This window comes from Tursiops truncatus, chromosome 9, assembly GCF_011762595.2.
Source record: "Tursiops truncatus isolate mTurTru1 chromosome 9, mTurTru1.mat.Y, whole genome shotgun sequence".
Classification (NCBI taxonomy): Eukaryota; Metazoa; Chordata; class Mammalia; order Artiodactyla; family Delphinidae; genus Tursiops; species Tursiops truncatus.
The window spans coordinates 77959771-77971346 of NC_047042.1; the positions used below are offsets into that span (position 1 = coordinate 77959771).

Genomic DNA, 11576 nt, shown 5'->3' on the forward strand with positions numbered 1-11576 from the left:
TTTATTTTCCTTTATTTACCCAGTCCCATTTCATCTGGTTATGACTCTGCTCCCCAGACATTACTGCATTCACCAGGCTCTGTCCCACCTTCTACTCCAGTTGAACCATTGGAGCTTGGGAAATGCTAAGGCTGCATGGGGTGCTACGGTGAAGTGGGAAAATACGCTTTACTCCCCTTTCTATGTAACAGTAGAAATGCTGCTGAGATATATCAAATGGAACAGAGTCTTTGGAAAAAGTTTTTTCAGTTTGTACTTATACTTCACAACCTCAGTTTCAAATATGAATTCAAGGGATGACTTGACTGGGAGACAAGTCAGAGTGATAGACCCAAGACCAGATCAGAATTTCTATTCCTTTCCAGGACTCAGCTTTCTTTTGTGGTCAAAACTTGAGATACCTGCATTCTTTTTCTTGTAGGATGGTTTTTTCCTTGGGAGGTGTTTGAGCCTTCTCATGGCAGAACCAGAAGTTCAGTTCATCAGACATGCCCCATATATATAAAAGGTGAAAACAATTATATTCATAAACTCTGGCATCAGAATGCTTTAAGAGATGAAGCTGTCCTTAGGAAAAATACCTTGACAAGTGCCTGGAACAGATGGAAGCTGAGACTCAAAGGTCCAGAGGTTGGCAATTACTAAGGCACTTTGTTGCTAGTGGGTGAGGGTGAAGAGGAGAGAAATAAGGAGAGAGATGCCGTGGGGATAAGGTAGGACTTAGCCCTATAAGGAAAAGAATATGAGAGAAACCTGTGGGATTGGGAAGTTGAAAGGACTTCTAAAAAACAGGAAAGTCCTATACGTGATTTTAATTCGATTCCTGTGTGGTTCCTGTATTCTTATCCATTTGGGAAGGACTTTGGATTGTCAGAGAATACAGAATAGAAAATTACAGAAAACTTAAGCCAATGTCAGTCAGATTTTACAAAGAGGAGTTCCCAGCTGATATCTGGGTTATGTATGGAAGAGAATGAGCTAAGCCTCAATCTGGGAATATTTCTAGAAAGTCCATTCCAACTTGTGGTACCATGAAGAGGCAAGAATCCAGCCAATGGAAACTGTGTGCAGTTGGTCAAATTAAATTGCCAATATTTGAAGAGGTTCCAGGATGACCCTAGATTGGGTAAGTCATCTGCTATTCTGGGGGAAGTAATGTCTTGGCAAGAAAAAGAATAGTTAAAATTTGACTTGAATATTAAAAGCATAAAGGCACAGTATTTGGAAGAGACACAAATAAGGAAAATCATATTATTGAATAAAAGTACAGAAGCAACGGAGAGAGAGATACAAGATCTTTTCTTGACTAAAATATGGAAAGTAAATCAAGGGCTTAGCATGGAGAACATTCAGGATGTGGGCAATAAATTCTTGTGGGGAAGGGATTCATATTAGTATGAAGAATTGGCAATCATGGAATGGGTCAAATTAAAACAAAATGCAGATACCGTGACTTTGGGTCTCTTGTGTTGAATATACTGGGAGAAAGATTTCAGAGGTAGAGAGGACTAAGGAGAGATGGAGATGTCATGAGAAAGTTGGGGCCAACCTGGGGACTGTGGAAAGGAAAAGAAAGGAGTGGCATAGAATAGAGAAGGGATTGCTTGTTGGAGATAGATGGCTGTAGGGAAAGAGATTGAGGCTTGCATTTATGGTGCGTCACCATCACACAGGGGATTGTCAAGAGTCCTGCAGGTTAGGTTATTGATATTAGTTGTATCAGTGCAAACACCCATTTGCCCAGGGGTCTTCTTGTCCCCTGTGCCTCAGGCAGCCTCTAGGTCCCAGCACTTTACCTTTAAAACCCTTTTCAGTTTAGGGCTGCTCAGCATCCGTGAAGTCAAATGAATAGAGACCAGAGCACAGATGATAGCTTCCCAGGCCCAGAACCAGGACCCCTTATTAAAAAGGACACCCCACATGGAGATTATTAGGGTCAGAAAATAAGAGGTGAAGAAAATGAGGAAGACAGCAAGAGACCTCAGGGCAGTAGAGTGAGCTTTCAGGCTGGAGAGTGGCTGGTGTGATGATCTTTCATCTGCCTCAGGTGTTGGAATAATAAGGCCATGAGCAAGACGGTGGAGGCCAGGAACAGGAGGAAAGGAATAATCAACACAACCACTTGTGACACATGGAAGAATCCCACAGGAATATCTCAAGTCTCTCAGTCATGGTGCTGTTTCTAGGGAAATGCGTCATGGAGATTAGTTGAATCTTGCTGTAATGCCCAACAGCTGCAAAGATGATAGACACACAAGAAGTCAGCAGAGAACCCAGCAACAGCCAAGGAACCAACCTCACAATTCTCCACTTCAGCCAGAAGATGGGGTGGCTGAAGGAGGAGACTTTGACACAGTAGAAGACAGCAAACATGCTGGTCAACCAGAATGAAAGAATGTTAGTAAATTCCCAGACGATACTGAAGTACCAAAATTCGTAACTAGGGTAGAAGTGGGAGCAAAAGTTGTACAGCATTGATGACCACAGTTGACAGAAGCAGCAGACACCCAGGCCGGTGAGAATCATTTCCACAGGTGATAGCCTTTGGAAACTTACCCACTCTGTGCCCAGCACTACAACAGTTAAGCTGCTCTGCATAATTATTGTCAAGAGCTTGAGCATATAGATGATCATGAAGAAGACAGAGTTGGATGGTTATCATCCTTCTATTCCAAAGAAACTTCCTGGGCACAGACTCAGAATCTCTGCAACAATTTCCAGGTAGGGACCAGATTCCTGGCCCCACTAGTGTTTCACACAAGAAAATATCTCCCTCTGGATGCAAATTTTTCTGGGCTTATTTTTGACTTTCCCATTTTCCTATCTGCAGGATTTGCTTATGCTTTGCCTGCTGGTTTGTTATCAGGCCTGGATGCAGGGAAATGTGGTTTGAGTGTGGATTCTTGCTCCTGAGGTGATTTGATTATTCCCATAAAAAGCACCCCTAGGGCTTCCCTGGTGGTGCAGTGGTTGAGAGTCCGCCTGCCGATGCAGGACACGGGTTCGTGCCCCGGTCCGGGAAGATTCCACATGCCGCGGAGCGGCTGGGCCCATGAGCCATGGCTGCTGAGCCTGTGCGTCCGGAGCCTGTGCTCCTCAACGGGAGAGGCCACAACAGTGAGAGGCCCGCGTACCGCAAAAAAAAAAAAGCATCCGTATTTCATAACCATGCTGTTTATTTCTTCTTTATCTGCCTGAGGTGTCTTTAGCTTATTTCCCCATCTTTTAAATAGAATATCCTCAGTCTTTTAACCTAAAGTTTGAAACACAGGATAGATAAATCCTTCGCTGTCCATTCACATCCTGGGTAACATTTCTGCTCATTGAGTGCTGTAACAATGTCAACTTCAGAAACCGTGTGTCCCCAGCTTCTACAGCAGCTGGGCGTGGATGCTACAATCAAAGTTTGAATGCATAGAAAAAACAATAAAGAAAATCTTTGCTTTGAGATTCCACCCACAAAATTGCTGGAAGCTGAGACCTTCAAGTGTCCTCATCCAAGACGGGCCACTTTCTTTACTGCCCATTGAATTTCTAAACTCAGAGAAATCACTGCACGGTGCCCCCAGTACTCTCCCTACAATTGAGGTGTGGCCTCCCTGGCTGTTGTTCTGCCGATTCCTGTGCCTTGAGCTCATGCTTTACATATGTTTGGGAAATGTTCTTGTTCCATTATCATCACCAGTTTTTTCCCCCTTACATGGCGAGGCTCTGTTTGTCACTGCTCCCATTGCTCAAGATGAATTGAAAGAGGGCCCTCTTACCACTAGTAAAACCATTTTGAAGCATGGGGTCTACTGAATAGAGAAGCGTAGAAGCCTTGCTCTCTTTATTTGTTTGTTTATGTATTATTGTCTTCAAGCTTTCCCTTCTCTAACCAGCCTGTGGAGACAAAGGTAATCGCTGTTGATGGTAACTTCGATGTCCCTGGCCCTGCTGTAATCTGGTTCTGTAAAGTTGTAGCTCTCTGTCAAGTTCCCACTAGGTATTTCTGGAAGTGTCTTATGAGGGCTCGCAAGCAAGTCTGACCCCAGTGGATGTGGAATGGGCGGATCCGTCAGGCACCTGCTGAGGATAGGCACTTGGCAGCTGCTTCCCTGTCAAGCTGTGTAGCCTGGCCTGGGCTGCACCGTCCCGTCTGTGCTCTTGCTGCTCAAAGCTCCACCCCATAGGCCCTGAGGCTGAGCTGAGCAGCCAGATGTCTGTGGGGAAGCAGCTGAGTATTCACACTCTGAGCTGTTTGAGGAAACTTGGAAGCTTAACCCTTAGTCCTTCTATTCTTTGTAATCTCACTAGAGGCAAATTTGATGTGCAGTTGCCCAAACAACTACAATAGCACCCTCTTGAAGCAAGCCCTTTTTCTGTCTCGATTCTGGGACCACAGTTCCAAGTATCCAATGTCACTGGTGTGGAAGTGAATGTGTGGTGGTGTGTGGTACCTTGGAATATGAAGATGGTAATTGAAAGCCTCAGAGACACAAAGATCCCTATAAGCAGGACGCGTGTGATTTTGTAGACTTTCAATGCTGTTTTAGACAAGGGACAAACTGCACATTACTTCTAAATAACTCAGTATTTAGGAATCCAGAGCTATATATGCAGACCAGAAAATGAATTCAGGAAATTGGTTCTGGAAAGCTATACCAGATAGACACCAAATATTTAATTAGTGCCTTCAAAATTGAGAGGCTAATTCTGATAATTACTAGTTGATGAGGGAGACAAAGTGAAAGTCATAGAACCCTTGAAAGTAAAACAAGAAACCACTGAACTCATGGTGCAAAGGTAAACCACACTTAAAAATTACACTAGGAAACAGAATATTAGAAAGCATCTGATCTGCATTCTCAACAAAATGCAAGAATCAGGAAATTTTAAAAGGAAGATGGCACCTTTTAGTTTTCAATTAAAAGGTGAATTGGTTGAGATGTATCCAGGTATAAGAAGGGAGAAAGAGGGCTTCCCTGGCGGCGCAGTGGTTGGGAGTCCGCCTGCGGATGCAGGGGACGCATGTTCGTGCCCCGGTCCGGGAAGATCCCACATGCCGCTTAGCGGCTGGGCCCGTGAGCCATGGCCGCTGAGCCTGCGCATCCGGAGTCTGTGCTCCGCAACGGGAGAGGCCACAGCAGTGAGAGGCCCGCGTACCGCAAAAAAAAAAAAAAAGGAAAAATAAGAAATGATATGACGTGAAATATACGTTAATATATAGCATTAACACCTGCCTTTTGTCCTGGATACACTAGGCATGTTGCCTCTGGTATTCACTGCCTCATTCTGAGAACCCTCAAGGCCTGGCTCTACTGCACTCCACAGGGGCACTCTCCATATTGATAGTGACCAATCGAATAACCCAGATTCTCTTTGTGAAAGTTTGAATGTGAGACATATAAAGTGAGCCCCTAACTGGTGGTTGATGTTCCCTGGGGTTAGGAGTTCAAAGGCTGGATCTTTTCTTGTGTGGGCCTGTGAATCCTGCAGAGCAATCTCTGGGGTCCCTTGATTCAGCAACTAGAACATAACAGCCCCTAGTAGGTACTTAGAAAATAGCTGTTGAATGAATGATGAGTACAAGGAGAGCAGACCATGTGTCCTACTATATCACAAGCGTAAGGGCCTTGAAAATCATAAAGCTAGCCTCCTAGTATAATAGAGAAATGCACACATGTGATTATACTCTTATGTCATTCAAATACTTGAAATTGACAAAGATGCTAAAATATAAGTGTGCCCAAATTGACAATTTTTTAGGGAAAAACTTGTGGCTTGGGCATTTAATTTGAACAAATGCTTCAAAATTGAATGAGACAAATGGTGATTATAAGTTCTTATACATCATATGTGACATTGTGGAGAGTGGTTCCCATGATCTGCACTGCTGTGAATGTGCATTTATTGATCAGTGTTTGGACCAGTGGGGCTGGCAAATGGACCCCAAGTTAGTACAATATGAACTCAACAATGTGACTTCAACAATTGTTAATATAACGTGGTAGTTTATTTACATCGTTAATGTCCCCCTTCCAGAATATTGACATCCTAATGCCCCAGACCTGTGAGTATGTTACCGTATGTGGCAAAAGGGACTGTGCAGTTGTGATTAACGACCTTGAGTGGAGAGATTATCCTGGAAAACCTGGGTGGGCCCAGTGTAATTACAAAGGTCTTTATAAGAGGAGGCAGGAGGGTGAGAGCCAGAGAAGGAGGTGATACAATGGAACAGATCAGAGTCACGAGCCAGGTAATGCACAGGAAGCTTCTTTTCAGTCTGTGCCTAGTCTCATTTTTCAGGATATATTTGTTCTGTGGAGGAAGATGGCATTCATCCTTGAAGGTTGTGGGAAAAATGATTTCATCCTCACCTTAAAATGAAGAACACACTTTGTTTACCTGCCTTCCCCTTTATAATTCCCTTTCCTGAAAAATAGAACTCTTTTCCCCACAGGCTTGTCGTGGAGTTTTGCCTTTGACCCTTGTTAAACCAATCCCAAATTTGACCAAAAAATAGTGGAATCAGATGTTTCCCAATTAGCCAAACACATTTTCTTCCTTGTGTTACTGGAATTCTGTAACAGTCAGAATCGATCTTTTTCACGTGGCAATGGCTCCCAAAGGGTCAGCATTTGAAAAGAATATCTAATAGTAACTAATGTGGTCCAAGCACAGGATCCAAACTCATTCTCTCTTCTATTTTTAATTCTGCCATCAACCTGTGCAGCCTGAAGCAAGTTCATTTTTTTCTTGCTTTTTATCTCATTCTTTAAGAATCATAGCATTAATTTGTTTAGTCTCCAATTTATTGAATGTATGCATTACTGAAACCCTGGGAGCATATACCCACTCAGTTGGCAAATTGCAAATTGTAGAAAATACAAGAACTATAATTTAATACTAAAATGATGCTATCCAAAGGCCTTAGGCAAAATTCTGGCCAAAAGGAGTTAAAGACCATCCCCACCATCAACAGCAAAACAACTGTGATTCAGGTGACAGACAGAACTCCATTCAGCACTGCCTCTGTTTTCATCACTCTTCCCAGGCACTGGCCCTGCTGCCTTAGAACGTTTCAACACTCAAGGTGCAGAGCCTCTGGTGATCTGAGGTAACATGGAGGAGAATAACACTCCTCCTCTCCTGTTACATTCAATTAGAGGGGGGAAAAATAAAGCCACAAACACACTCCAGAGCCTCAGAGATGTTTTCTTTACTTTGTGTCTCTCCCTAGGACATAGCACAAGTCCATGAGGTTGGGTGGGGTTAAGGCAATTGAATGATAAACACCCTCAGAGACACTCCTCTCTTGCGGTGTCTAAAGCTGTGATTCCTATGGGTTAACAGCATCAGCTTCTCCTGGAGAATAGTTAGAAATGCAGATTCTTGAGCCCTACTCACACCTACTGAATCAGAGATTCTGGGAGTGAGACCCAACAATCTGAATTCTAACCAGGCTTCTAGGTGATTTTGATGCTTGATTCAGTTTGAAAATCATTGATTGAAACACGTCATATCTGGTTCCTTCTAGCCTGGGGAGGACTCAGGTCCTTGTACGTACAGGCTACCCTGTGGCCACTCCTCAGGAAGCTCCAGTTTAAATAGATTTATCAGTCTCTAATGGAAGGCCCAACTTTGGCCCAAGCTGAGACTTTCTCAACATATAAAAGAAGTGAGATCTTTGGTTTGGTTTTTAATAAATGATGTCCTTCTATGAAAATTTCTTTGTTGTAGTTTTGGGGCAGAATAAAATTTTCAGATGTTGCGAAGAGGGATTTTGGAATAAATCTTTACTAAAAATATGTGGTGATGGGGAGTGAGAGGTTGGCTATGGAAGAGCTGTGAGAAATCTTCACTTGGTTACCTTCTGTATGTTTCTCAACTACAAGGTCAGTAACTCATCAGCCAGTGCTGGGTGCACACAGTGGTGCCCACTCTGTGCACTCTGTGCACCCAAGGGATGACTTGGATACCTCTGTACCACCAAAGCATTTGCATAGGAAAAAAACAACAGGGAAAGTGCAAACAGCAGGATAGAAAGAGATGAAGATGAAGAAAAAAGGAATAAGAATTGAAGAGAAAGAGGACCAGCATTCTCAAACCTCCTGGTCTTTGTCCCATCTCAGAATTTGGGGTTGTTCATGGACTGCCTTAAACCCTATTTGTAGAGGCAAGAAAGGCTCTGCAGGGACTATGTCCCTGGAGTTTGAAAACAATTTCTCAAGGATAAACCACATGTGACTATCCTGCTAGTCTAGGGCCAGTCACCTTCCCCCAAACCTTCATACACATAAATACATACATTTTTAAAAGATAAGTAACAGCATGTTTTTGTATGTAGAGGAGGGGAAACTGATGATGCAGGAGAGAGAGAGAGAGGGGAAACTAACTTCTGGGAGCGTTGTCTTTAGTAAGCAAGAGATGGTAGTAGGGCTTAGTCAAGTAGAGGAGTTGGCCTTTGCTGCATGCAAGGATTTTTTCCCCTTAGTAGCAGGAGGAAAAGAAGCATACACGTGGTGATAACATGTAGAAGTTCCTTTCTTACGCGTGTTTTTCAGTGAGGTGGGAAACAAGGTTCCGTGAGTTGAGAGTGAGGAAGCGATGGGAATATTGGAATTTAAAGACAGGCGAGTTTGTGCAGTATTTAGGAGACAAAGACGTCGCGGGGTTGTGCTTTGCAGAACTCTAGAGGGCAGTATTTGCATGGACTAGTCAGCAAGGAGCTGTGGCGACTGTGGCTATGAAAATGTGCTGCTCAGATTGTCTGCTGCTGGGAATGTAATTGGTGAGCCAAGCTTCTGGATCCAGAACCACATTTGCAATAAGAGCCATGCTTCCCATGGGCTGGGCTCACCTAGTGACTAAGCATGGCAGAGATAGAAGGAGGAATAATGCTGATTCATTCCCGTGAGATGGGGGACTCATCAACTGTGACTTTGACTCAAGGACACTCTTCATTCAGGCCGGGACTTTCTTAAAACTGCACTGCAGCTCAGGAATCTTCCTACCTGACCCTCTTGCTTCCCTCCACCCCTTCATAGAGGTCAAGTCTCATCTCAGTCTGGAGTCTATCTTTGTCTTCTCCAGCTTCATCCTCCTTTTTTTTCACAGACGTTTCTCCGATAAATCTCTTGCATATCTAATACTATTTTGGTATCTGCTTTTTGGAAGTCTGAACAAACATAAGTGATACCAGGAGTGGTCTGAGAAACAGGTGATCAGATGGGGTTTGGACTGACAAACTCATATCCCAGCAGGCAAAGAGGACCTCAATATTAGGGTTATTTAGGGCACAGATTGTCCCTAGCACAGTATGGTAGCCTGGTTGCTAAAGATTTCACTAGTGGTGAAATAGTCAGAGAAAGACAAATACGGTATAACATATGTGAAATCTAAAAAAGCCAAATTCATAGAAACAAGGATAAAGTGGTGGTTGCCAGGGACTGAGGGGTGAGGAAAATGGGGTTATGTTGGTCAAAGGAGATAAAATTCCAGCTATATGATGGATAAGTTCTGGGGATCTAACATACTTGAAAGTTGTTAAGAGAGTAGATCTTAAATGTTATCACCACAGAAAGAATGGTGATTATGTGAGGGATGGAGGTGTTGACTAACCTTATTATGGTAACCATTTTGCAATATATACATGTATCAAATCATCATGTTGTACGCCTTAAACTTAAGTATATGTTTATAATGTCTCAATAAGGCTGGAAAAAATAACAAACTAGACTCTGCAGATGAAAAGATCAGTGAACTTGAAGAAATAACAATAGAATGTATATGAAACCAAACTCAGAAAAAATGGTAAGCCAGGGAGAGGGAGGAGGAGGGGGAGGGTTACGGGGAGGGGGAGGGGACACAGCTGTAGAACAGCTTCAAGTAGCCTAATATACATGCACTGGCGTCCCTGAAGGAGATGAGATGGGGGAGAAGGGAAGGAACAAAGAAACATTTGAAGATATGTTTAAAAAAAATAAGGTAGTCTCTGTAGAAAAATAGAAAAATAAAGCGTAATACATCCAAACAATGAAATATTATTCACTGCTAAAAATAAATGAGCTATAAAGTCATGAAATAAATCAAGGAACCTTCAATGAATATTACTAAGTGAAAGAAATTAATTTGAAAACCCTACATAGTCTGTAATTCCAATTGTATGGCATTCTGAAAAAGGCAGAATTATGGAAGATTAGTGGTTATCAGGAGTTGGGGGAGTATGGAGGACTTTTAGGGCTATGAAACTATTCCATATGATACTGTAATGGTAGATACATGTCATTGTACATTTGGCAAAACCCAGGGAATATACATCACCAAAAGTCAACCTTGATGTAACCTATGGACTTTGGGTGGTGGCAGTAATGTGTCAGTGTAGGTTCACCGATTATAACAAATGTATTACTCTGGAGCAGGATGTTGATGGTGGGGTGACAGGAGGTATGTGGGAACTCTGTGTGCTCTGCGTTCAATTTTGCTGTGAAACCTAAAACTCCTCTAAAAGAAATAAAATCTATTTTAAAAAAGAATGGTTGGAAAAATTTCCAAATTCATGAAAATTATAAACTTACGGATCCAAGAATCTCGATAAACTCCAAACACAAGAAACACGAAGAATATTATGCCAAAGCATATAATAACAAAATTACTTGAAACCAACGCTAATGAGAAAATCTTATAAGTAGCCAGAGAACAAAGATGCATTAGATACAGAAGAAAAATAAGTATGATAGAAGACTTCTTGTAGGAAACAATGAAAGCCAGAAGGTAGTGGGGCAAAATTTTAGTACACTGAAAGAAAAATTTTAAACTTTCAACCTTAAATTCTATAACCACAAAAATATCTTTCAGGAATTCAGGTCAGATAAATACTTTTTCAGGCATATGAAAGCTGAAAGGTTTCATCTTTAGCTGACTGACCAGATCCAGTGCTGGCAGTAATATGGAGAAATTGGAGTTCATCTATATTATTGGTGGAAATGTGAAATGCTGGGACACTTGGAAAACAGTTTGACGGTTTCTTTAAAAGTTAAACATACACCTACCATATGATATGGCTATTCCATTCCTAGGTATTTATTTACCCAAGAGAAAGAAAACATATGTTTGCACCACAACAAAAAACCCCAACATTTTGGGTTACCCTAAGTATCTGAAATTTTTTCTTATTTTTGTTATGGTAGTATCTTTGCTCATTTTAGACCTTCATAATTGAAAGTTTAAAAAAATGGAAAGTTAAAAGCTCTAACATGCAACTTATCTAGAGAATACTCATTTGTTGACATACCACAAATTACTGTTTTATGAAGTGAGACTTATTTGTAACATGAACTTTCTTTTTTTGATTTTGTTTTGGGGCATGTAATTCCTTGGTCTTGTTTTAACTATGTGGGGAATGAGCTTAAGAGACAGAAGGCTTTTTTGTTTTTCCTGGGATCCTCTAGATGTTTAAAAATTCTTTTTACTGTTAAGAAATCATGCTTAAGAGGCCACATAAGCTTTTTAACTTGCTCACCTCAAGAAAAAGTATTTTGTTTGTCTCTTCCCTCCCCTTCCTGGGACATTCTCATTTGATGGATTTAGGAATT

At 41.9% G+C, this 11576-nt stretch overlaps 1 protein-coding gene across 1 annotated transcript; it reads right to left on the reverse strand.

Moving 5' to 3' along the window:
- Positions 1-1766: 1766 nt before the first annotated feature.
- TAS2R16 (taste 2 receptor member 16) lies at positions 1767-2662 on the reverse strand. The gene is given in 4 exon segments (XM_019930090.1): positions 1767-2014; positions 2017-2122; positions 2125-2644; positions 2646-2662. Coding segments are annotated over 4 exon segments (891 nt in total).
- Between the last annotated feature and the right edge of the window lie 8914 nt (positions 2663-11576).